We start from the raw sequence: 27,211 nt of genomic DNA on the forward strand, positions 1-27,211 counted from the left end.
AGACACTGCTTCTTCCTCCTCCATGGAAAAGTGCCTGCAGCATGAGCCTCCTGAACTACTCCCAACACCTAAATGTGCCGTTACCTGGGGCTGGCCGGCCTATGGGATCTGCCTTAGATGTAGGGTCAGTGCTACATAAAAGTGAGTCTTTACAGTTTGTGTCCCTCCTACCTCTCCATTCCCAGGTACCCAGAGATCTCATACTATCCCCCACTACCCTAAGGCCAGGGTTGACTCATCCATTAGCCATTGTAGGAACAATGCCTAAGACCCACATTGTGAAAATGTCTTAATTTCTTTTATAATCAGAAGAGAAAGAATGAGCTTTCAAGTAGAAGAAAATGTTTTAGTATGTAACAGTAATATAGTCATCTTTATACCAATGTAGTCATATGATATAATTTTAAGTTTTTAAAAAAGATTTTATTTATTTTTAGAGAGGGAAGGGAGGGAGAAAGAGACAGAAACACCAATGTGTGGTTGCCTCTCGCATGACCCCAACTGCTGGCCTGTAACCCAGGCATGTGCCCCAAATGGGAATCAAACCAGTGACCCTTTGATTCACAGGCCAGCAATCAATCCACTGAGCCACATCAGCCAGGGCTAAATTTAAGTATTTGTTATTGAGGAAGGGGCCCATGAAAGCAAAAGTTCACAGGGCCCAGGAAAGCCATCATATGGCCCTGCTCTAGTCTTCTCTCCTGCCTGCTCCAATCTTCTAGATGCCAGGTACTTCCTTCCCCATATAAAAATGTGTCTGTCCATTGGCCCCCCACTAGTCTGGGGGCTCCTGGAGAGTAGAGCCATTCTTCACTCATCCTCATGTCCTCACAAGCACAAGCTCAAGCTCAGTGCCTATTTCACAGTCACACCAGATATTGCCTCTTTTTTTGGTGGGGGTGGGGAAGCTCAGGAAAAAAGGACTTGGTTTTAAATAAACATTGCCTGAGAACCTCTGGAAACCATGCACAACATTTCACATTTGTGCAGTCGGACTTTGTCCCCATCTCCTACGCTGAACTCCTCTGGCCAAGTTCACCACTGATATCACTCCAGCTCAGTAAATCCAATAGAAACTTCTCAGGTATAATCCTGACAATGCAGCATCCTTTGACACTACTCATCAAGCCCTCCTCATTGGCTTCTATGACACTGTTGTCTTGGTTTCCTCCTGTCTCCCTGGATACTCTGCTGTCCCCTTTGCATGCCTGTCTCCTCTGTTGGGCCATTAAAAACAACCAGTAAGAGAAAGGCAAATACCATGTGATCTCACTCATATGTGGAATCTAATGAACAAAATCAACTGACGAACAAAGTAAAACCAGAGGCATGGATACATGGAACAGACTGACCTATCTCAGAAGGGAGCCAGGTGTGTGTGGGGGACTGGAAGAGATTAGCCAAAGAACATATATGCATATATGCATAGCCCATGGACACAGACAACAATGTGGTGAAGTTTGAGTGGGGGGTAGTTTGAGTGGAAGGGGGCAAAGGGGGGGAATTGAGGACATCTATAATATTAGTATCAACAATTTTAAAAACTAAATTTTAAAAAAGATACAGAACAAAAAAAAAACAATAGTGTTGATGATGATGATGATAGTGATAGCAGCTGAAACATACTAGGTGCTGGGCACTATTGTAAATATCAGTTATTTTAACCCTCAAAATAATCCTAAATCCATTCTTCAACGACCAGCCAGAATGACTTTTCTCAAAACATATTATCTCCCACTTAAGAGCTCTGCTTAAAACCTTCTAATGGCCTCCCCTGCCCTCCTCTCCAGCCCCATTGCTCACAACCTCTTCCTATGACCCTCCTGCTTTTAGCTTCTCCATCAAGAACTCTAGGTCTTTGCATGTGCTGTTCCCACTGCCTTAAATACTCTGCCTCCACCTCTTAGCCTTCCACTGATGGTTCTTCCAGGTTTCAGCAGAACATCCCCTTTCCAGGGAGCCGGGGGTAGGTGGAGCTGGCAGTATATCACATGGTGGTCATGAGACCAACACTGAAGTCAGTCTGCCAGGTTCAACCCCCAGCTCTGCCACTTCCTAGCCAAGTAGCCTGGGGCAAGCTATTTAAACTCTCCGGAACTTCAATTTTTATCCGTCATGAGGATTAAAGAAATCAGTACATAAGGGCACAATGCAGGGCTACATGTGTCACTTCCCTACTTCTAGGCCATGTTAAGACATTTTGTTTTGCCAAGTATTTTCCAAAACTCTGTTATAATAATACCACCTAAAGTCAGCCTCACTGCTGGGGATGTCCACTGCCCACTGAGCCAGACTGACAGCTCAATGAGGACAGGGATTTTTGATCTTGATCCTGCCCTATTTCTAGTGCCTGGCACACAGTAGGTGCCCATGTTTGGTATATCAGTGACTAGAAATCCAACACCTACCACATATCCTGATGATATATGCTTTCCAGTAAACAGCCACCTCAAACAAGGAAGGAAAAAGAGGGTAAGATTTTTAGCAAAAGCACACACATGGCAGATCCGGGCTGAAGCTGAACACAGTCACAAAGGCAACCTGGTAATTAGGAAAATATTTTTATTAATTCTGAAATGTTCCCATATTCAATATAAAAACCATGATCGTGGCTTTTTCACAACTTCACCAATTATTGAAAAATGTCTTTCCCCTTTCTTTACAGAAATCTCCCCTCACCGCCCCCAAATAACACAGGGCTCCCCTACAACTGAAACAGGGCAGGAAGGAGGATCACAGCAAGGAGAGCCGAGGCTCTCGGGGCAACAGGAGGCTTTCCCCGCACATGTGAAGCTCAGGCTGAGTCCCAATGACCCGTGACCCCTTTGAGGGAGGCTCAGTCCATGTACCTCTGTGACACACTGAGGTAGTGACAGAGGGCACTTGTGGCTGGCAGGCCAGTCAAGGCAGCTTTGTGAGAACAAGATCAGGAGGCAGGCCTGCAGCTATCATCAGCAGTTGGTAACTTTTTTTTAAGACGACCGGAGTTGCTCACTAAGTTAGTGAGATCTCTGACTCCTTTCTTTCTCGTCCATGGTCGGGCACAGGGGTTACAGCTGTAGCAGAATGCTGTTTGTTGATCTGAGAAAACTGAAAATGTTTTGTACTCACAAAAGCGGATGGAATTCAAAAACCGATCCCACCGATTTTTATGAGAAACATAACTGTTCCTCTTGAGTGTCTCAAGTCAAAACAAGGCAGCCGCCTAGTGATTTATCGTCCCCACTACACATTTTCCGCCTTCCAGAAGGCATTAGAGAAAGGGCCAAAGTCCGCCAGGAGCAATTGTAAACATACCACTGACAGCTTGGACACTCTGTTTTTAAATGCAGCAGGACTTTTTCCTTTGGCCCCGACCGAAAAGCCAACTCCCTAGGACTGTTTAGGCAGGAGTAGACAGGAGGGCTCCCCGAAACCTATGAGTTAGGGACCAACGGTCCCTATTGGCTGGAGTGTGGCTGGGAGCATCATCAAAGGCAATCAAAACATTTATGGCATATGAAAATTGCCCTGTGGTCCCCAACTGGCCCCCAGGCTCAACCTGACTAGACGTGGGGCACAGGAGGTACAGCACAAGTTGTTATAAGGCACACAGTTGAGGTGGTCCCCACACCAGGCCCCAAAAGATTATCTTTTCACACGATTCCAGAAGTGTTGGAAAGCTGAGGAGTTGATAACACTCACTATGAGCAGCAGCACCAGATACAGAGATATCAAGACCGTAAACCAATGGCTGGAAAACCAGGACAGCTGGCTCGAAGCCCTGCTTAAGGGGGAAAAAAGAGTGATGTTGGCAAAATGCGAAAAACATTTTTTAAAAGTGTATGCAACAACTTCTGGCTCAAAGATGAAATGATGAATTTCACCCTTTGAGTGAGCCATGAAATGAAGCTTCGTGCGTTCTCCTTTGCTCAAGAAATCTGAGGCTGTTTGCCCTGGCACTGACATGCCTTTCACCAGAACATGTTCTAAATGTACGAAGACAGCTATGCAATGAGCTCATCCTGATATTCTCTTTTAGAGCTGCTCTTCTTGAACCTTCATTATCCCGTCTTTTCTTAAGCAGGACTTTGGTATCTAGAAGAATGACCTCGTTCAAGGTGTCTGCCCAGATGGCAGCAGGTGGCAGGTTTTTTAGCAAAAGTCTTTTCACTTTTAGACATGTACAGCTATCAGCCTGTGCTGGGGAAATCCTCTTTGGCCCACTGGGAGATGGTCTAAACCATCCAAGTGTGCACTAAAAAGATATTCCAGGGATAAGTGTGAAGGAATAAAAATTTCAAGTACAAAAAGCTAAGGGGTTTTAAAACAAACAATAATGTCCCCCAGACTCAGAAGCCCTACACAAATTTCTCAAATTTGAGGGGGTGTGTGGATTTTTACTGGCTTATGAAATCTGGAAGCATGGAAACCACTGATGTGTACAAGCAGGAGTGGGAAGTATTAAATGTGACCCCCTTTCCCTGTCTTATCTGCTCACCTGCTGCTCATCCCCATGAGAAGCTAGACTCCAACAATGCAACAAGACCTCAAAGTGACCCCGACCCTGGAGACCCCTGCACACAACCCCCCCACGACCCTGCTGAGATGGGATGAGGCATCCACCATGGCTCTTAGAAGCCAGAAGGTCTCATCTGCTCTTGGGTTCAATACCTTCACTTTAACAATGAAGGTGAAACATCTCAGGCCGAGAGAGAAGATGGTGGTTCAACAGCCACCATGGAAAGTGACCAAGCTGGGCAGCACACAATCCCAGCCAGTATCCAGCCACATCCTGCCTCTCAGCTTGATCTAATCAGTGGGTTTCAGACTGGGATCAGGAGCCCAGGTGGCCGAGGGGCCTCACGGTCTGGGGCAGCCAATCTGGCCTCACTCAGTCCCTCCTGTTTTTTTGTGTTTAAATCTCTTCCTGTCTTCTTCACTAGAACATACAGTCCTCTGCAGGCCAGGACCACACCTTACCCAACCTCAGCCTCACCCCTCGCCATGTCTAGCACGCGATTTATATACTTTGTACAGAGCTGAGGCCTAAGACTGGAGGAAAGGGGTGCTGGTAACGAAGAACCCAGCACTTCTAGTGTGGCCCTCAGGTGCACTCTGGGCCTCAGCAGGGGCCGCCCGTCTCACCTCTTGGCCTGCTTCTGTGAGTACACCAGCAGGTACTTCACTCGCAGGAGCTGGTTGTTGGTGACCACAAAGTATTTTGGAGGGATGTCTCCCCCTTCACTGTGCTTGATCCTTGCTCTCTTGCGATCCAGCTCCTTGGAATCTGAGTAAGTAGGGAAAAGCACAACTTTACTGGGGGATGGGGAGAGGGATACAACAATAAAAGCAGCAAATTATGAATATCAATGAGTCAGGCCTCCTGGTCCTGGGAGTCCTAGCAGGCTGAGGAATGGGCTGATGTGTATATATGAAGCATAGTGTAAAACAGGAGAATCAACTGAGAGACAAACAGGAGAATGAAAAACGAAATAGGAAAATAAAAGAGATACAAGAGGGAAAACAAACTTAACTGAGTGGGGAACACAAAGGAAAGAAGCAGATTGATACCCAAAACAAAAAAATCTGGGACGAGGGAAAGGACTCGATCTGAGACGTGTCTCTTAGCAGGCCTTTTAAATGGCCCATTCTGGATTCGAGCTTCTTAGAGCACATCTCCTACTCTTTGTACCAGGGCTTGTTTAAACAAACAGAAACAAAACTTTTCTTTTAATAACATGAAAGGCTTTGGCAATTTCAAACAAGGCCAAAGTTGTGTGACAGCAGACATTGCAAGGTTTTGTTTTGATGTTTAATGTCACGATTTGCAAACTTCCTAAGAATTATAAATGCAAATATTCATGCTGTCTGGTTTAGGAGGGTGGCGTCAGACCTGGGCCCGTTCCTTGGAGTTCCAGTTGTTTTACATTAGGGGCCAGGAAGGGACAATTTTCTCAATTTTCCTTTTCTCAGTGGAACCAACAGATCAGTTCTGGAGACTAGAAGGACAGTCCTGTGACTCTTCAACCTTTGCAGGCAAAACAGCAGGGGGTGCGGGGCAAATAATCTGAGGGACACATGGGGTAAGTGGTTTGGGGCGGCCAACCCGTCATTGCTCCCTGGAGGCCTGGGATTTACTGCTCACAGCCTCAGTTGCTTCTCACCTCCTCCAGGGACTCCAGCCTGGAGGGACAGGTCTAAACACATCTTTAGTGTGTTTGGCAAATATTTATTGAATGTCAAGTATATACCAGGCTCCCTACTGATACCAGGTGCCTAAGACAGAATGAGACCCACTTCCTATACTTAAGGAGCCCGTGCTCTAGCCTCACCCACTCCCTTTCAGCTGTCAAATCTCACTTCCTCCCTGAAGCTTTTTCTGAGTATCTGGACCCACCTTGATGGATCCTTCCTCTGAGCTGCCCCCTGGATCCCATCAGCCCCCTCACCTGGCACTCTCTACCTACCACCTTGCAGTAAGTGATACCTTTTCCATTGTGTGTTCAATCCAAAGGAGACTGCTCCCTGCTTGAAGGCAGGCCCCTGTCCTACATTGTTCTGGACTCAGCCCATCCCCTGGCATGCAATGGGTACTCTACCCAACAGCTGGGCCAACAGCAAGAGCCTGCCCATCCAGAGGCCTGCAGCCCAGGTCTGGGCGAAGTGCTCACTCACCTTTCTTTTTGGTTTGGCATTTGACGTCTGGATGGTCAATGACCTCACACACCGCCACGCAGCTGAGAATGGGGCCAAGGAGGCTACGCTGCCACCCATGGCTGTGGGGGCTATAAATGAGGGCCAAGCTCAAGTCACTGGTGAGGTAGGTCCCTTCCCCGAACAACGATGTCTAGAATGGCAGAGGCCGTCAGAACAGAAACAAGACTGGGTAAATATAGACTGGCACAGCAAGACGATACAGGTCTTTCTTCAACGGAGTTATAAACACAAAATTTTCAAGCCTCTTTTTCTCCCAGCAAAAGGCATAAGATCAAATACTCCTAAGACATCGTCATGGGGTTATTACTAAACACATTCCTACCTGATAACAGTTTAGCTGATTGTGGATATACCTGACTAGCTTGGCAAACGAGGAATTCCTGAGGTCAAGGTTGAGTGAGAAAAACATAAGAGTCCAAAGAGATCTGAGTTTGAATCCTGCCTATACCTCCAACAAACAGGCACATTATATAAACTCTCTGGGTCTCAGTTTCTACATTTGCAAAATGGTGATAATGGTATCTCCTTCATAAGGTCGTGGATGAGGATTCAATGAGACAGTGTGTATAAGGCAGCGATCAGGACATCTGGCACATGAGAGGCGTGGGCACTCCATCAGAGGGTGTATGTTGTAGTATATATAGTGACTCCTGCTACATGAATGCTTTAGCAAGGCAACACTGATGGGCTTGCAGAAGCAAAGTCACACCCTTATGTACTGAGATGGGGATCGCACCTGAAGGGGGAAGCAATCTAAGTCATTAAAAAAAAAATGAATCTCTCAGACCAGAAACTATAGCTGAATAAGGAAGGCCTATAAAAGGGACAGGGTAAGTTTTAACTTTTGTATTGGTGTTGACCTAGAAAATGTCCAAAAATCTAGAAGGCAGCTCCCTGGTGGTAGGTGCTGACTTGGTGCCCTCCATGAGGAAGCATGCCAGGTGGACAGAGAAGGATATCAGGTTAAATACCTCAAGTTGAGCCTACAGAAGGCATAGTAAACACATCCCTGGTCCATGGTAGACATCAATAATGAACCATGATGGCCAGCATAAAAATATCAATCATGGTACTCATTCTCACTGATTCAGAATCCTCCTCAACACAACATTCAGGTAGCAGCTACCCAGAATAGCTGCTATTCTGGGGCCACAGCATCAGCATCTCAAGACTCTTAATAGTACTCTGAACATCCTATGCTTGGGAATTGAGAAATGTCCTATTTGGTGGCGCCAGACTTCCTCAATTCTAAGCCAGTTAAGTGAAGCTTAGGGGAAATGAAACAAAGTTTTGCTTGGCCTTTGGGAAGCCCCTTGCTAGGTTAGGCAGAGTTCCCATGTCTCAAACGCTGACATGTATCTTCTCCAAGGACAATGATATCCTCTGATCTGATCCCACATCCACTCTCCCTTTATGCCTGCTATATATATGCCCTTTTTAGACTTGAGAACCTCGAGCATGGCTGCACTGAGCAGCAGAGTGGGAAATGTGGGGTACCTCTACCATGACAACAACTTCACAACTTCAGCTGGCAGGCCTCTCACTGAAAACCCAGACAGGGGGCCAGGAGAGCAGCCACTTTACCGAAGGCCTCTGATGGGACACCACTGAGCAGCATACTCCCTGGGGCACTGAAGTGAAGGTCCGGCGTGCGGGACTGATGTGCAGGCAACCTCTCCAGGCTGACTCCGCTATGAAGGGAGGCCCCAGATTCCAGTAGCCTGGCGGTAATAACCAGCCGAGAGCCAGTGTAAACAAGTCCGTCATCCTCAACAAAACTCAACTGCCCTCATCAGCTGCAGCCCTGTTGGGAAGTCTTTCCCGTCTCCAGCTGCATCAGCCCCAGCTCAGCCTGTGGCCCAGGGAGCCAGCCCTTCAGACACGGCAGGTGCTGTCACCACCGGGGGAAAGGCTGCAGCACTCCGACCACCCCAGGTCCCTCTCCACCAGCCTAGAAAAGTGGTGCTCAGTGCAGAGAGGGCCCTCTGCATAGAAGAGCTATTTCAATCCTCCCGGCACACCAGAAGGCAGGTCATGGCGTCCTGTTTTACAGATGAGACTGCTGAGGCCCAGAGAGTTTAAGTCAATCTGCACAGGGCCACAGAGCTGCTAAGGTGGACTTTTTGGCTCCTGACTGTACATTTTCTTCTACACTTCACTGAGAGGCAAAAAGGTGCCAGCGGAGAAGGGGTGAATGACACTGTTTTGACAGGGAGAAAACTGAAGGGAGGACGCGAGCTCAAGGCATGAGGGAGAGGACCTCTCCTTGGTACCAGTCTCTCCAAGGACAGACTGTTGAAGCGACCCCTACACAGTGCTTCTCAAACCTCAACACGCAAATGAATCACCTGGGGAACTTGTTAAAGTGTGATTTTGCATCAGGTGGCCTGGGACAGGCCCTGAGAGTCTATTAGTCCAACAAGCTCCCAGGTGACGCGGATGCCACTGGTCCAGGAACCATACTGAGTGGTGCGGGTTGGTCACACACCTGGTGAGCTTTTAAAGCATGCTGCTTGCTGTCTGGGCCTCACTCCCAGAGATTCTGATTTAATTGGTCCAAGATGCAGCCAGGCACCAGGATTTTTAAAAGATCCCCAAATCATTCTAAATGTGCAGCCAAGGTTGGGGGCCATCTTTAAGTTCCATTTCTCAAACTGTAATCCATATAGGAATCACCTGGGGATCTTGTTAGACTGCAGGTTCTGATTCAGAAGGTCCAGGGTGGGCCCAGGACTCTGCATTTTCGCAGGCTCCCAGCTGCCGCTGCTGGGCTGTGGACCACACTCTGAGTGGCAAGGACTTAGTGAACCTGCCCCTCCCCGCCCCTCCCCACCCCTCACCAGCTGTGACCCCCCCCTGCCCCGTGTCAACAGGTCCAGGCCTCACCTTGTTCAGGTGGCAGTGCAGGCCATTGTGGAGGATGGAATGGAAGTTTTCTAGGCGGCTCCCATGGAAGGCGTAGATTAGGTCTCGGTCTCCTTTGGTCTCATAAAATTTGGCATTTGCTGGGTCGGAGTACTCAATTTCAAATAGGAAGTCCGGCACGGGGACAGGAGTGTGAGGGGCGCCAGTCAGCTTTTGGATCTTTTGAAACTTGAAAACATGAAGGGAGGCACAATTTTATTCGGGAAGATGGTCAAATGCGTGGCCAGAATGGCCTCCTAAAGCCATGGGCTTAAATCCAGTGGACTCAGGCTCATGAGAACAACTGGTTTCATGAGAATAAAGACATCAACTTATAAATAAGCTCAGAGCTTATAGCTCAGGACTGCCTTCCTCTAATAATGTTTTCCCTAAAATAGGCTGAGAAGCATGCATTGCTCCTTCTAACTAATGATCCCTTCTAATTTTCAAAACACTTCCACATCTAATTCCTGTACTCCATCTTTCCAATTGTCTCAGGAGATAGAAAGCTGTGATAAATGGCAAAAAATGGCCACTTTTTTCCCCCCCACCCCTCTACAGTGTGACTCTGAAGGTAGAATTCCACCAAGATTCCATAAAGAGATGGAAACTATTTCTCAGCCCCCTGAATCTGGGCTTGGCCATGTGACTTGCATTGGCCAATGGGACCTTGGTAAACATATGGCAGAGACTTGTAAAGGATCTGCCCTTCCTTGCCTGCTGCTGGGAACCCTTAACCCTTTACTGCCATGTGAACAAGCCCTGCTAGCCTTTAAGAGCATGAGAGCCCCAGAGAGGAAGGCCCCGACCACAGCAGCCATCCCAGCTGAAGCCTCAGACAAGTAAGTGAGGCTACCATAGATCCCTCAGCCCCAGGTGAGCCAGTCCCACCCAGAAGAACCACCCAACCAATGCACACAATCATGAGGAACAATCAGTGTTGGTTTAAGCCACTAGGTTTTGGGGATCATTTGTTATGCAGCAAAGACTAATTGACACAGAAGGGTGAACTCCTTCCTGAAGGGCAATAATCCTTTTCAGGGCAGAGACTACATTACTTCAGTGGTTTCCAAACAATCAGTCACAGTCTGTGGTGGAGTTCTTTCTGGGTTATAATCAAATAAGAAAAATTAGGGCAATGTAACAGATCTGTTTATATTACTGTAAGGTTGCTATGACCCTTCCTTTGGAAGGACTGTTCTATATTCTGAGGTCAGGGCCATCATCCTTTTTTCTGTTAAAACATCCTTTTATAAAATGATAATATATTGTAGACTGATGTCCTTGCCTGGGCACAATTAAATGCTAATAATCCTGGATGCCAACACTTCATATTTTTATGGAAGTTAACTGTCTGTAATCAAAAGTCAAGGAGCCACTGTCTTATTTACTTTCCCTGTAGCCATGTCTAGTAGGTGCCTGGTGCCTGTATGAGGAATGAATAAATTTCAATTTAACGGATGACAAAACTGAAACCCAGAGATCATGTAAGAGTTAACAGCCTGGACCTGAATATGGATCTCCTGGCTCCCACTCTAGGGCTCCTTACGTTATTTTATCAACTAACACAGATGAATGTCCCTAGACACCAGAATCCAGGACATCAAATTCTTTGCCACTTAAAGAGGATTTCTATCTTTAGCAGGAGCTTGTAACATTGAATGCTCCTAAATTAAAATTGATTAATTAAGTGAAGAACAGTACTGATAAACCCCTGCTGCCTCTCAGAGGAAAGAGCACCAGATGGGGGAATCTGCCATCCCACACTCTAGTCCTTGTCATCCCAGCCTGTCCCTGGGAGATCCAGCCAGGTAAGGGACACCAAATTATGGAATGTCTGGTCTATTCCAAAAACTATACTGGGCCTGACACACATTCTATTAGCGCTCACCTCTGAGGTAACTATTAATATTCTCAATTGGGAAAAGGAGATCCGATTATGGATAGCAGTGGAATTTAAACTCAGAGCCTAAAATTTTCCATTATTTCAGGCTCTGCCTCTCTGTTTCCTAACAACTGGATCAGGCCAATGTCTCTTCAGGTGTGGTCAAGGGTCCACCATTATCAGAATTAACTGGGGTGCTTGCGATACCCAACATTTACTGAGCCCTTAGTATGTGCCCTTAGACATTGTTTGAAGTGTGGAGATTCATTCAATTTTCACAGCCATTTCCCTGATGGAAGTACACTATTTGTATCCCCATTTTATAGAGGAGGAAACTGAGGTACTGAAATGCACCAAGAAACCTGCTCAAGGTCACACAGCTAGGGGAGAGAACACAGCTTTGCACTGCCAGTGCGCAAGTTTCTGGGCCCCACTTCAGACACAGAATCAGAATCTCTTGGGGCCAGGGGAAGGAATGCGCATTTGCAACAAGTCCCCCAGGTCCTTTGGTGCACAAGGACATCCCCAGGAACCTGGGATCCTACAGACCAAAGTCTCACCTCTGACTTCCCTGCACTGTGGACTGTCAGGACCTTTGAGGATAAAATCCAGTTCAGCAGGTCCAAAGTCCATTTGTCTTTGTCTTCCGAGAACTGAAGAAGTTCTTTCAGGCTGGGTAACTTGCTGGCATCTGCAAGCTGAAGTGAAGAAAAATCTCTATTAGCAAGGATCGAAGACAAAATGAGAACCAGGGGCCCTCTAGTGGTACAGCACGCAATCTGCACCTTCCTAAGAAGAAAATGCACAGATCTACCAGCCCCTTTCCAAATAATACCCAACTCCAAACGCTCCAAACGCTTCAAACACTGAAAGATTGTTGTGTAACTCATTTGGTACAAAACCAGCCCTGAGCTGATGTGAGGTTCGTTTAATATTTATTTATCCCATTTCATGTTATATTTTGCTGCAGGAATATTAATTCTGATTATGGGATGTAACACATTGGAGATGTTACTAAATACATGATATACACATGGGTGGGCAAAGGTTAGCAAAGTATGAGAAAATGAGCTTCAGTGAACTTCCTGTCAGCCTGTTCCCCTGAAGATGGAAGAAAGGTAGTATGACAACTATGTAAGAGGTCTGTCCAGACAAAGTCCAGCCATTGTTAATATAACGAGAACAGATAGCGTGACATGCATGTAACCCAGCAAGCCAAGGAGAGTGGAATGCACATGCGTGAACAATGACGACTTCATTGTACTAGTCAGTGGGGGAGAGAGACACCACGGAGTAAGCACGTGTACTGTGTGGTCGTCACATTCAAAATGACTGAGCGAGTAGAACAACGAATCTACATCAAATTTTGCGTTAAGCTTGAATATTCCTCTGCGGAATCTATTTGGATGATTCAGAAGGCCATAGCTATGGGCAACTGATGATAGGCAGCTTCATCACGACAATACACCCGCTCATGCATCATGTCTCATGCAGAGATTTTTGCCAAAACGTCAAATCACCCAGGTGACTCAGTCCCTCTACAGCCCAGACTTGGCGCCCAGTGACTTCTGGCTTTCCCCAAAACTCAAATCACCTTTGAAAGGGAAGAGATTTCAGACCATTGATGGGATTCAGGAAAATATGATGGGGAAGCTGACAGTGACTGAGAGGACTGTGTGAGGTCCCAAGGTGCCTACTTTGAAGGGGACTGAGGCATCATTGTCCTGTGTACAATGTTTCTTATATCTTGTATCTTCTTCAGTAAATGTCTCTATTTTTCTTTCTTTTTTAAAAAATTATTTTATTTGTTTATTTTTAGAGAGAGGGGAAGGGAGGGAGAAAGAGAGGGAGAGAATCATCAATGTGTGAGAGAAACAGATCAGTTGCCTCTTACACGCCCCCAACTTAGGGACCTGGCCCACAACCCAGGTATGTACCCTGACTTGAAATGAAACCGGCAACCTTTCAATGCACAGGCCAGCACTCAATCCACTGAGCCACAAGGGCAGAGCTAAATGTCTCTATTTTTCTTATTTTTCATTGCTGGATACCTTCTGGACAGACCTGGTACATGACCAGGCAACACTGCTTACAATAAAAATGACCCAGAATGGTAAACTGCATCTGCACAGGAAGAAACTTCAAGTGGGGATTCCATGATTTAAGGTTCCCCTGAGTGTGGTGACTTTTTGTGAGGACCCTGGCAGCTAGGTCTGTGGCATTCTTACAAGAAAGACCAGCCTCTATAAAACCTAGGACTTCCTTAGGCCAGAGCAGTTCCTATACCCACCTAATGTGAATCTGCTCTGCTTCCACAAGCTTTGCCCTTGGGGGCAAAGCCTAGGTCCTGGACCTCTGTGTGGCCTCTGCAAGGGCTTCCACAGAAACAGAACTCCCTGCTGTACGCTGTGACCCGTCCTAGGGCCTTCTGATTCAGGCTGGTGCCCACGTGGCCTGCAGTCGATGTCTGGGTGGGTCAGCTCAATTGTGTCACCACATTATTACCTTTGTAAGATTGGGCAGAATCTGAATTCCAAAACACATTTGGTGCCAGGTTTTCTGATAAGGGACTGGGGATCTGGACTGACAGATAGCTACAAGGGAATTGTAGCTTTTGCTCAGAAATTATGACTAGAAGCCAACTCTCTCTAGCATGGCATTTAAAACACTGCTGCAGACTGGTGCCATCTGTGAACATGTCTTGGGTTGTACCACCTCCAAACTTTGTTTACTTGATACCCTGGAATGCCCCTTCCCCTACTTCTACCAACCCAGGCACCCTTCTCTCAAAACCCCAAAAGCACTCAGCCCCTATACTCTCTCCCCAGTATGGTCAGGATTCCCAGAGATCAGGGACAGTCTTGTATTTTTCTAATTCTCATCTTTTCTGGCTGCAGGGGGTAAAGCAGACAGATCTCAGTTAATCTTGGCCCTGGCTGAGCCTCAATCCCCCCTTGAACATGGGACGCCCACGGTCTCCAAGTCAGATTGTCAGGAAGATTAAAGAAAGTAACAGAACATCAGGGTCTGGTCTATAATGTCCATTTCTTTTTTCTTATTTACATTTCTCGCTGACAACACTCCCACACACTTATACTGGGGATGTAGTTGGTAGTTCATGAATATCAGTGGTTTTCTTCCATTTTTTACACCACTGATGTGGACCTTGGGGTTGAAAATTGAAAACATTTCAAGGCTGCTTTATTCCTGTCTCTATTCCAAAGATTAAATCAATAGCCTCAGACTCCTAATAAAACTATCTGTACATTCCTTGTGGAATGTTAAAAAAAGAAAAGAAAAAAAGGTATGGATGTGCGGGTGTGCCAATGCTCCAGGAGAGGTGGTACCATACAGTGGGGGGTCAGAGATGTAAACAATTATGACTTAAACCTTCGTTGGCATAACAAAGATGGATACAAACTACTAAGGAGACCTAGTGGGACTTGCGTTGGCTATAGGCTGGGGGCCAAGAGGTGGTCAGGAAAGGCGTGACCATGTGACCGGGTTTGATATGCAAAGACAAAGCAACGCCAGTGCATGCGGTGCACTCAGGGCAGCGGATGGGGGCTGCTTACGTGTGAGAGCTCTCCTCCCAGGCAGCCTGGGTCCAGACCTGGGCTCTTACACCCACCACTAGATGTGTGACCTGGGTGAGCTATTTTGACTTTCCGTGTCTTGATTTCCTCAGATACGTAATTGGGATAACATTAGTAGCCACTTCACAGATCTCTGTACAGGTTAGTCAAGTTAAACAAGTACAGTGCTTAGAGCAATAAGAAGGCATTAAGTATTCTGATGTTAATGGAACTGCCATGGGCGTTGTCATCACTAATTGCAGGTGGTTTGGTGTGACTGGAGCCTGAGCATGGGGGAGGGGTTGCCAAGAGGAACAAGGGTGAGAAGGGGATGAGATCAACCTGTGAAGGCCTTGGATAACCCCCACCTTGGGGTCTCTGAGCTTTGTTCTGTGCCATACAGAGCCACTGAGGATACCTGATGATGTGTTCCACATGGTGCACCCTCAGGTTACCACCCATATGGCCTGCTGCCTGCCCCGTCCAAAGGATACCTGCCAGCATCCTATGATGTCCCCTGGTCCACACCTGTTATCCCAAAACCAGAGCTGAGTCTTTTCTCCCACAATTACCATCCCCATCACTGTTCTCAAATCCCGCCTGTGAGCCATAGCCCTTGCCAACAGTCCAGACCTGGGCACAGCGAGCCCCACAAAGTGACAGTCAGTTAAGCCAGGTCCCTTTCGGGGGCTCAGCCTAGGAAGTGGAAGAGACTGCGCCCCGCTCCGGGCTTGACGCAGGCCTCCCCTGAGCTCCCTCGGGGACAGCCCTCTTCCAGGGCTCAGGCCTCCCACTGCTGCCTGCCCTGTGTACTGCGGGGCTGCCCTCTGCTCCCCACTCTTCAACCCCTCCACTGTCCTTCCTTATGCCCTATTTCACTTTTCAGGCTGCTCTGAAATATAAAACTGCTCCAACAAGCTAACAGGATTCTTCCTCTTGTGACCAAAACCTGTCTGCATTTCAGCAGGGCCTTGTGGGGCCAGGCACACAAGTAGGGCTGTCTGATAAAATAGTCTGCCCAGTTAAATTTGAATTTCAATAACAAAATTTTTAGTATAAGTAGAACCCATGCAATACTTGGGGCATATTTACACTTTAAAAATTATCTGTTGCTTCTCTGAAATTCAAATTTAAACAGGTGGCCTATATTTTTTAAAAATATTTTATTTATTTATTTTTAGAGAGAATAGGGAAAGGAGAGAGAAGAGAGGGAGAGATACATCCATGTGTGGTTGCCTCTCATGCGGCCCCAACCAGGGACCTGTCCTGCAACCCAGGCATGTGCCCTGACTGGGAATCGAACTGAAGACCCTTTGGTTTGCAGGCCAGCACTTAATCCACTGAGCCACACCAGCCAGGGCAGTAGCCTGTATTTTTTTTTTTGCTAAATCTAGCAACCCTGTCCTTCACAAGGCCCTCAGGAATCTGCTTTGGCCTCTGCTAACAGTACCTCCTGCAACATTCTTCTCATTTGCTTTCTGCATGGCAGCCCTCAAGTGCTCTGTGTCTAAAGTCACCTCCCTTGACCCTGACCACTCACAACTTCTGCACTCCCCTGTGCTCTGTGCAGAATCCTATGTTGGTCCTTGCCTCTCTGTGGCCACTCCAACTGTGGCTGGGACAATACTTACTGAGGGCCAACCCCGCCTTATGTATCCTGGAGCCCCAGCAGCCAGCCTAGAACCCGGCACACAGATCAGAACAAGACAGGAAAAGCTACTATTTATTGAGGCCTTATCACCTGCCATGTACTAAATGCTGAGCTCCTTTTATCTTCATAACAACCTATTTGAAAGGGGAGGAACTGAGGCTTGGAGAGGTGAAGCTCCTCGCCTGGGATCCTGCAGCCCTTCAGCAGCAGGACCATGAAGTCACCCAGCCTGACTCTATGGTCTGTTCTCTGTTATTCTCTCCTGTCGATGGAGAAATTTATAATGGTCTAAACATCTTAGCCCAAGGAAGCAATTCCGGCAGAACTTTCAGAGGCTGCTTGGGAAGCCAATCAGGTAGGTTTCTGGAGTCTCCCATCCCCAAATAATACAACCAAGAGAGCCATCAGCTGTGCCAGGCCCTGTAGGTAGCAGGGAGAAGGATGTACATCATGTGTAATATGAAACAGGGTGAGGAGACAAGTGTTATGAACCGTTGTTCATGGTAGTGGAGGGCATTACCAATAACTGGATGGAGAAGAATAAGTGTTCAGGAGGAGAACAGGTATTTCTGGGGGCTGGGGGAGAGGGCAGACGGAAGGGTTTATGGAACAGGTAGGATGAGAATGGGACCTGGAGTGATGGGGAGGATTCTAAGAGCATTCCCAGGGGGAAGGAGCTTAGCAGAGAGGCGGTGAACAGCGCCTGTCCCAAAACGTGGTCCCAGGCTCAAATGCCCGTAGAGCCAGAGGGTGATGGAAATGAGTAAGGGGGGAGTCTAAAGAGTGGTGAGGGCTGTGTTGGTCAGAGACCCCTGGCCTAGCAAAGGGCCCAGCCACCACCCTCAGGTCCAGCTGGTTTCTGCCTGAGAGTGGTGTTTACCCAGGTGGCAGAGCCTCAGAAACCATCCCTGACTGGTGTGGCTCAGTGGCTGGGTGTCCAGTTCCCAGTCAGGGCACATGCCTGGGTTGTGGGCCAGGACCCCCCAGGAGGGCGTGCAAGACAACCAATCCATGTTTCACTCCCTCTCTTTCTCCCTTCCCTCCCCTCTCTGAAAATAAACTTTTTTTAATTAAAAAAAATAAATGAATAAAAAGAAATCAAAAAGCTGCATTTTTTTTTTTTTTAATTTCCCAATTTGTAAAAGGTTAGAGGATAAACAAAACCTGTCATCCCACAGAACACACTTCCTTCTCTAGGGACAAGAGAGGATTTGGTTGGAGAAGTGGCTCAGGGAGCCAGGGCAAGGCCTGCATAGGGGGCCATGCTGGGCAGCTGCAGGGTTAAGAAAGGAAGTCTCTTACCAGCGAGGTGGTTTGGGTGACTGTGAGGCCACGGGCAGGAACCAGCAGGGGAAGAGCAGAGAAGCGAGAGGATGGATGACCCTGCAAGGAGACAACTCAACCACCTCGCTTTGAGTCAGGAGGTGATAAGACAGCCCAGTGGACAATTAGCAAACCACCCAGACCACATTCGCCTGGGGAGGAGGCCCAGGAACCTGTTCACAGAGGCTGCCACAGGTGCTTATCACTAGGAAAAGGAGGGTACACTCGGATTTAGATGTTCAGCAATGTTTTCCTAGAAGGACTGGCAGCAGGAAGGACACGACATCTGAAAAAAATCCTTACCTAGGAAGATGCTAGAGGTCATAATTACTAGATGTGGGTGGGCGGAATTGCTGGAAGGAAATGAACCAAAGGTACAGCCAAGGTCACCAGCCTCAGGACCAAAGTGACACCTACAACAGTGGAGTAGGAGGGATGGGTGGAGCTGATAGGATGCCACCATAAGGCTAGAAAGGTAAGCACTGCAGTTACATACAGGTGCACCTGGCTTTACACAAACCTAAGGTATAAAGATCCAGAGTCACTAAAACAGACTGGGGGTGAGAGTCTACTTTATAGGAGAGCTCTTCAACCAAAGGAGTCATCCTGGGGACCCTTTAAAGGAGCAGTTCTTCACCCTGGCAACACCTGGGATCTTGAGGATGGTCTGCCACATACCGATTGGCTGATGGTGACAGGGATACTAATAGAACCTGCGTACCTGGGTTGTTAGGAAGATTAAATGAGTTTCATGTAGGAATAGCTCAGAACAGTGCCCAGAAAGCAGTAGGGGCTATTAGTATCTCATAAGTGTTAGGTACTGTACTATTATTAGTAATTAAACATCCCTTTCCACTGCTCACCAATCTGCTGAGGAAAGGCCTGAATTTCTGGGGTGGTCAGGGAGGGAGGAGGCGGTTTCTACCCGAAAGATGAATCCCGCCCCTAGATCCTCCATATCACTATCCCGTAGGCAAAGGAATCCTTCCAGCCACACGCTCACTGCCAGTCACATCACATTATATCTATGTCAGTATCTGTATCTTTTTATACCTGTATATTTCCCCTGCCTTCAGATACCACCTTTGAGAGCACGGAAATAAAAAAAGTAAGCTGAAAGACTGAGAATTTTAACTTGAGATATCAAGTATGTACCTAAATGGATACTTACTGTCTGAACTGAATCTCACTGTTATCATTTCCTCAATTAACAGAAAAAATTTAAACTACATATTTTCTGCTAATAAACAAACAAAAAGTCCCAATGCCCAGGCTCTACCTCAGAGCAATGAAATCAGAATCTCTAAGGATGGGACCCAAACAGCAGTAGTTTTTAAAGCTTTCCAGGTGATTCCAATGTAAACCAAGATTAAGAGCCTCGTAAAGAATGATCTCCCCCAGTAAATGTCAATATTCAATTTCCAATCTGGAAATAAGGATCAAAAGACTTCCCTAGAAAGTTCTGTTAGCCTTTGAGCCAGCGATTTCGCCTTTCAGAATTTATCTCAGGAAAATAACCAGAGATATAAACAACGATTAACGTGGAAGAATGCTTATCATAGCGTTATTTTTAAGAGCAAATTTATAATATTGTGAAGGAAACCGTAGGAAGGGGGTAAAGGCAGAGTACAATGAGGTTTCAGCTGTGTCTTAAAGGATGCAGAAGAGCTTGCCCGGACAACATGGGGGATGGCACGAGGAGGGCAGGCCTGCCTTGGGCTTAGGACAGAAAGGAGTTTATTCATGTTTTTAACCCAGACACTGGGAGCCAGCTTGTCCAGAGAGTGCAAGCCAGAGACCAGAACCAGGAGGGAAACTAGAGCAGTTTGCCCGCACCCACCCACATCCCCCGCCCCCCAAATGGTAGATGGGAATAGGGCAGGCTAGATGCAATGCTTCTCAGATTTGTTAGAAGTGCAGATCCTGCCCTGGCTGGTGTGGCTCAATTCTGGACAGGGCACATGCCTGGGTTGTGGACCTGGTCCCCCAATTGGGGGCGTGCAAGAGGCAACCGATTGATGTTTCTCTCACATTGATGTTTCTCTCCCTCTCCTTTTCCCTCCCTTTCCTTCTCACTAAAAAAAAAAAAAAAAAAAAAAAATGTAAATACACCGCTCACTTCGGCGGCACGTATACTGAAATTGGAACAATATAGAGAAGATTATTAGCCCAGCCCCTGTGCAAGGATGTCACACAAATTTGTGAAGAGTTCCATATTTTTAGATAATAAAACAGATCAACTCTTTAAAAAAATAAGTGCAGATCCTGATTGGGTAGCTCTGGGAAAGTGGGAACCTGACATTCTGCATTTCTAACAACCTCCCAGGTGACGCTGTTCATACTGGTCCTCAACCCCACCTTGAGTGGCAAGGGCCTCGAATTAATACAAAGGAGCCATTCCCAGCCACCTCCCGCCCCCACAAAGGGTCTGTGGGCTAATGGAGACCCAGGGCACAGAGTTTCCTAGAGGAAAAACAAAACAAACGTGAAGACTAAGGGGCCAATGGTCAGGACTACAGGACATCCCAAGAATGCTACAGATTCTCTGACCTAATAAGGACTTAGCCAACGCTTGTCTCAGGAACAAGATCCAAAACCCCCAGCCTGGGCAATCACACATACCCAGTTTGATTACTTAAACATCTGCTAAGCACCTCCCAGGCCAGGCACTAGGAATACAAAGACCGTCCAGTGTAAAATTGAAGGGCTGACTCAGAATAAAAATATCCTCAAAACAAGCACCTCAGAGATGATTTGGGACTTTGGGAAGTGTGAGAGAATAGGGCTAGAGCTGTGCCTAAAGCCAAGAGTTTGGTTTAGCAGGGGGCATTCTCAGGAAACCAATAATCAATCAAGTAATTCAAGCCAGAGCTCTAATTTTTTGAAACTGCAACATATGTATTATAGGTATGTCATGTCACTTTGTAGTATGGAGAAAATAAGTTTAAAATGGTACAAATACTTTCAAGTGCTTTTAGCTAAACAAATGCAAATGACAGACTTTTTAACAACTCCATACCTTCCTTCTTCAGGTTACCACAAAACGATGCAGAAGAACAAATCCAGACCCCAGTCACCTTTCTTTCAAAGTTAACCACTGAATCAAACACATGTCCAGAGGCCAAATTCTCCACATTTTTTTTCTGTAACTCAGGTAGCACGCGGCAAAATGAATCCTGAAGTGTGTTTATCTAAGCACATGTGCATGCTCCCAGAGGTCATACCAGATCCTGCCTGGTGAGTGGCCTTCTCCTGGATCATTAAAGCCATGCCTACAGACAGCCAAGAATCCATATGGCCTGGGCTAGTTTCCCTAACAATGGTGCCTAATAAGGAATATGTCAACAGAATGGGCTGGTAAGAATCTGTCTGTGTTTCTCCAGTGGCCCTTGAAAGAAAGGGTGCAGACTTCCCCCAAGATGGAGGCATAGACAGACACGCTGTGTCTCCCTCCACAACTAAGAAGGAATACAACTACCTCAAAACTAAAGACAACCAGAAGTTCCAGAAAATCGAGCTGCACAGAAGTCCAAAAAACAAAGATATAAAGAAGAAATACTCATCCAGACAGGTAGGAGGGGCGGAACCGGGACAGAAAGGACGTGGTGTGGTGACAGCGGCAGCAGTAGTGACAGGCCAGAGGAAAGCACAGTCACACATTTTAAAAAGTAGGGAGGGACACTTGGGGAGCACTCCCAGCACCAGACCAGACCCGGCAGCTCACGACTCCAGCACCGGGGCAAATAAAGCCTCATTGCTTCTGACTGTGCAAACCAGTGGAGGTTGGGGTGGAGGAAGAAACTGACAGTCTCTCAGGAGATTCCACTTGTTTAAAGGGCCCCCACAGTCCTAGAACATCTGCAGACCCACCCACTCTGGGAACAACGGCCAGGGCAACAGCTAGAGAGCACCAGTCCCACACAGAAGTGGGAGAAGTGCCTGGAAAAGGGGCAAATGCTGAGCAAGCAGCATTGTTCCCTCTCAGACCCCTCCCCCACATACAGCACCACAACCGTGGTGAAACGGGTTGCCCATACTGACGAATACCTAAGGCTCCGCCCCTTGCAATGTAACAGGTGCGACAGCTCTACCTAAGACACAGAGGCAAACAAACACAGAAGCCTGTCAAGATAAGGAGACAGAGAAGTATGGCCCAAAAGAGGGAATGGATCAAGGTTCCAGTGGGAGAACTAAGTGACAAGGAGATAGACAACCTAACAAACTCGGAGTTCAAAACACTGTGATAAAGATGTTCGCAGGCTTGACAGATATGCTTAAGTACAGCAAATGCATAAGGGAAGAAGTGAAGGCTATGCTAAATGAAACAAAGAAAAATCCACACAAAACCAACGGTGAAGGGAAGGAAACCGGGGTTCAAATCAATGATTTGGAACATAAAGAAGAAGAAAAATCAACCAGTACAGAATGAGGAAACAAAATTTTAAAAAATGAGGAGAGGCTTAGGAACCTCTGGGACAACTTTAAACGTGCCAACATCTGAATCATAGGGGTGCCAGAAGGAGAAGAGGAAGAGCAAGAAATTGAAAGCTTATGTAAAAAAATAATGAAGGAAAACTTCCCAAATCTTGGGAAGGAGATAGACATACATATCCAGGAAGCACAGAGAGTCTCAAACAACTTAGACCCAAAGAGGACCACACAAAGACACATCATAATTAAAATGCCAAAGTTTCAAGATGAAGAGAGAATCTTAAAAGCAGCAAGAGAAAAACAGAGAGTTATCTACAAAGGGGTGCCTATGAGACTACCAGGTGATTTCTCAAAAGAAACTTTGCAGGCAAGAAGGGGCTGGCAAGAAGTATTCAATGTGATGAAAAGCAAGGACGTACAACCAAGATTAGTCTATCTAGCAAAGCTATCATTTAGAATGGAAGGGCAGATAAAGTGCTCCCCAGACAAGGTAAAGGTAAAGGAGTTCATCGCCACCAAGCCATTATTATATGAAATGTTAAAGGGATTTACAGTAGTCCCTCTCTATATCACAGTTCACTTAGTGTGGCCTCAGTGTATTGCGGGATTTTTAAAAATATTATATTTAATTATTTATCGCGGATTTGTTGCTATATCACAGGATTTTGCAGTACTGTATATGTATGTTGTTAAAGTTACGTAGGTTTAAGAGTGTAGAATAAATGTAAGGTTCCTACTCTGCAGGGGGGTCTAGAATGTAATACCCACGATAAGTGAGGGAATACTGTATTTAAGAAAAAGGTAAAAACTATGAATATTAAAATGACAACAAACTCACAACTATCAACAACTAAATCTAATAAATAAAAACAACATCCAACAAAGCAAACCAGAATAGGAACAGAATCATAGGTATGGGGATCATTTGGAGGGTTATTAACTGGGATGGGGGGAGGCAGAGATATGGGGAAATGGTACAGGAATTAAGAAGCATAATTGGTAGGTACAAAATAGACAGGGGGATGTTAAGAATAATATAGGAAAGGGTGAAGCCAAAGAACTTATATGCACAACCCATGGACATGAACTAAAGGGGGGTGGGATTGCTAGAGGGAAGGGGGGTACTGGGCAGAGGGGAGCAAAGGGGGGAAAAATTGGGATTACTATAACAACATAATAAAATATACTTAAAAAACAAAAAGTAATACCAGACCAGATCTGATACAATATGGTGAAGTAAGGACCATGGGAAATTCTAAGACCAAAGGTATAGAGAACTACATTCAGTTATATGTATTTATTTTATAAACAGATAATGCTAAAATAAACAGGCTTACAGGCCACTTATATTTTTCAAAAAGAAAAAGAAAAAAGGGAAAGAAAGAAAGGGTATGCTATAGAACCAGCACAATGAGCCCCAGGAGGGGGATAGTCTGTCTCTCCAGAGGAGGTGGCTATCTGGGGCTACCTGATGCTCTCCTTAGGAATTATAGATATTGGAGGAAGAGTGTGCCCCAAACTGAGAGCACTGATACCTATAGGGAGGGATGTGGGATAATGTTAACTCTATCAAGGGCACTTTTATTACTCAATTGGTATCATTTGAATTTTTATAACAAAAATATATTCAAACATTACTTGCATAATTAAAAATAATTTTTTAAAAGCATAAACAAATCAAAACAATTCCAAAGCTTCCTTTGCATTTATCCCATATTCATTAAACAAGCACCGAGCATGGTAAAAATGAATGAAGTGCATGGTGGGGCACCATCTCTGGAGAATATGGTCCCTCTGACTCCAATCTCTCCTGAACAGACCCCCTCTCTCACCCTACTACCACAGGGGTCTTTCAGAAATGCATCCCAGATCTCACCAATGCTGCCCCCTGACCAAGGATAAAATCTACACGTCTTGGCAGGACCGACAAGCCCTGCATGCTCTGGTGGCTTCATCTTTTCCTACTCTCCGCAACAGCTACACTACAATACAGACTTGCCCTTCTCAGTGAGCTCCTGGCTTTCTGCCCATCCTGCTACTCCTTCTAGAATAGCACTTTCCTCCTCTCTGCTCCTCGAAATCCTCCACGTCCCTAGGGACTTAGCATGGCATCAGCAACTGCCCCTGGTTAGTATTTCCTGAACCCAGCTCAGTGCCAAGGGTTGAGGTCCCTGCTCTGGGCTTATTTGTCGTATATACAGGTATATTTCATTTTATTGCACTGCACAGATGCTGTGTTTTTTCATAAATTGACCAGCAAAAAGATTACAACTCACTTTATTACAGTGCTATGGAACCGAACCTGCAATATTTCTGCAGTACATCCGTATAGGTGTTAAAACCACAGTACAGCTGAGCACACTGTTAACCTTGCCTTGGGTCTTTCTGTATTCTCAGCACCTGGCCCACAGCAAGCGCTCCATTAGTATCTATTGACGAAAAGGTAGGGTCATCCCCAAGGCTCTGATATCACAAACTCATAAAACTGAACATCTGAATTTGCAGAACAAAATGTGGGGAAAGTAGGTTGGTTTATCTTTTTCTGACCTCCCATTCCCTGTACTGTGAAACACCTGGGTGCAATGGCCTAGGCCTGAGGTACCCTCAACACATCCCTAGCCTCTGTTGCAATGGACCGGGTGGGGGCCAGGAGACTGGGCCTTTGTCCTTCAGCCTCCAGGAAGTGAAAGCAAAGAAGCAACCCAACACTGAGCACCTCATCAGAGATCATACTAAGCATTTCCTTTAATCTGTTAATGTGGCTCATAACATTGACTGATTTTCAAAAGTTGAACACATTTTGCATTCCTGGCTTAAACCCAACCTGTTAATGAGGAATTATTCTTTTTATATATTGATGGACTCAGGATTCTAATACTTTATAAAAGATTTCTATATTTATACTCATGAGTACATTGGCCTATAAATTTCTTTTCTTATATCACCCTTACTAAATTTAGGTTATACTAGCTGCTTTTTCAATATTTTGGAAGAATTTGTGTACAACTGGAATTATTCCCTTAGTGATTGGTAGAACTCACCAAGGAAACCAGCTAGGCCTGGGCTTTTGAGTAAATTACTAATTCAATGTCTTTAATGATTATAGATTATTTCAATTTTCTATTTTTTATAGAATCAATTTTGGAAAATTATATCTTTCTAGGTAATTCCAAACATTTGGATTACAAAGATAACTGATACCTGGAATGCTGACCCTAAAGTGAACTCCTCAAGAAATTAAATGCCTTGTGAATCACCACAGAAATGACAGCTCACGTGTGTACTGTATGTTACAATTTATAACAGCACTGCCCATATATTACCTCATTTGAAGATCAAGGTATCTGGTGGCTTTGGTTACTCTTGGTGTCTTGAATATCTGCAAAGGGTTGGATAACTTCCTATTTGGCGAGTCAGCTGATTCCGATCAACACCCTATTGCTGACCACACTAGGAAATCTTGTGGAGGCCTATATAGCTATTTAATTCCTCACTTCACTCTTAGACGTTACTTGTCATTAACAAGAGGAAGCAGTAGACAGCTCCAGGAAAAGAAAAGCACACTCACCAGGGCCTCAAAGTCCTTGTAGTCCTGGCGGGCATAGGACGCGGGAAAAGGCCGCAGCGCCGAGTCCCGCTTGTAGCTCTGCAGCGCCGAGGTGAACAGACTGCACCGCAGATCAGCGGCCAGCACGTCGCGGGCCACTGCCTCCCTGACAGCCGCCCAGCCTGCCGGCTGCATCCTGGGTCACGGCGCGTAGCCGGGTTGGGGAGGGGGCAGAGGGGTGGGGAGACGCGGCGGTTCAGAAGCGAGCGCAGAGCCAGAGGTCAGCGCGAGGCAGGCACCGGGGACAAAGGGCCAGAGGGGACCAGGGTTGTCAGGCCTAGGGTGGAGCTAGGCAGAAGGATGAGATGACCGGGGTGAGAACGTGCTGACGAGTGTCTTCTACGTGGGTCTTGGCCGGGGCGCTCGCTGCCCGGGGAAACCGGCTGGTGGAGGAGAGGGGCAGGACAGGGACCACGGGTCAGCGCGACGTGGGGTGGGGGTGTGGACTAGGGATAATGGGGCCGGGGATGGGGGTGTCCCAAGCCTGGGGGAGGGGCTATGACACAGGATGAGACGACAACGGCGGGAACGTGCTGACACGTATCCTCTGCAGGGGCCTGGGGCTGGGGGCACACCCAGGGGGGGCCGCGGGCTGAGCCCCCTCCCCGTGCGGCGCGTGGCTGCGGCGCCACCCGTGCCTTCCTGTTCCGCCTCCGGCCGGGCGCCGCCGAAGCCCCGGTGCTCGCCCGCCTGCCCTCGGCGCCGCCTGAGTTCATCAGCCGTGCAAGCCCCCTTGCCGTACTCTGCCCGCCTGGGGTACTCCCGCGCCCCGAGCGCTCGCCGGCCTACCTCCCTTCCCGGCGCCCGGCTCTCGAAGCTGCTCCGCGCTCCTCCCAGCCCAACGACGCCCCGCCCCTTCCCGCGCCCGTCCCCTGAGCTGAGCAGGATGTGTCCGCCCCCCTCAACCCGACCAGTCCCCTGCTGCTAGGTGTGCGGCCTCCGCAGCGTCCCCCACGCTGCTGCGTGCCATTTTTACAGAAGTCCGGAGTAGAAACTGGCCCAGGCGCCCTTTTGACCCTTCTTGGGGTTGTTTCTCTCCAAGGCTGATAGCCAGGATAAGAGGATTCATTTAAACCCAGGGACTTGGATGCTGGGAGTGGTACAGGTCACAAGGTCTGAAGGGTGGATCTGGACTG

General features: G+C 46.9%; 1 protein-coding gene and 1 non-coding gene across 10 annotated transcripts in view; one reads left to right on the forward strand and one right to left on the reverse strand.

Moving 5' to 3' along the window:
- PARP16 (poly(ADP-ribose) polymerase family member 16) overlaps positions 1 to 26,924 on the reverse strand; it is a 41,978-nt gene extending 15,054 nt beyond the window's left edge. The window contains exons 1-9 of one of the 9 annotated variants that reach the window (XM_090270778.1): positions 26,865 to 26,924; positions 26,037 to 26,458; positions 18,017 to 18,097; positions 12,049 to 12,186; positions 9,586 to 9,792; positions 6,658 to 6,829; positions 5,128 to 5,269; positions 3,685 to 3,766; positions 2,546 to 3,090 (exon numbers count right to left, since the gene is read on the reverse strand). In XM_090270778.1, coding sequence (XP_090126904.1) covers positions 2,995 to 3,090; positions 3,685 to 3,766; positions 5,128 to 5,269; positions 6,658 to 6,829; positions 9,586 to 9,792; positions 12,049 to 12,186; positions 18,017 to 18,097; positions 26,037 to 26,210 — 1,092 coding nt within the window. In that variant the 5' untranslated portion in view covers positions 26,211 to 26,458; positions 26,865 to 26,924 and the 3' untranslated portion in view covers positions 2,546 to 2,994. Of the gene's footprint in view, positions 1 to 2,545; positions 3,767 to 5,127; positions 5,270 to 6,657; positions 6,830 to 9,585; positions 9,793 to 12,048; positions 12,187 to 18,016; positions 18,098 to 26,036; positions 26,842 to 26,864 lie in introns of those variants that run through there. The other 8 variants (XM_090270780.1, XM_090270779.1, XM_090270781.1 and 5 more) reach the window with 8 other exon arrangements.
- On the forward strand, positions 20,151 to 20,258 carry LOC150016648 (U6 spliceosomal RNA). The gene has a single exon (XR_016510210.1). It is a non-coding gene; the product is annotated as a U6 spliceosomal RNA (small nuclear RNA).
- Positions 26,925 to 27,211: the final 287 nt, after the last annotated feature.

Source organism: Furipterus horrens, unplaced genomic scaffold, assembly GCF_987537825.1.
Source record: "Furipterus horrens unplaced genomic scaffold, mFurHor1.1.pri manual_scaffold_3, whole genome shotgun sequence".
Lineage (NCBI taxonomy): Eukaryota > Metazoa > Chordata > Mammalia > Chiroptera > Furipteridae > Furipterus > Furipterus horrens.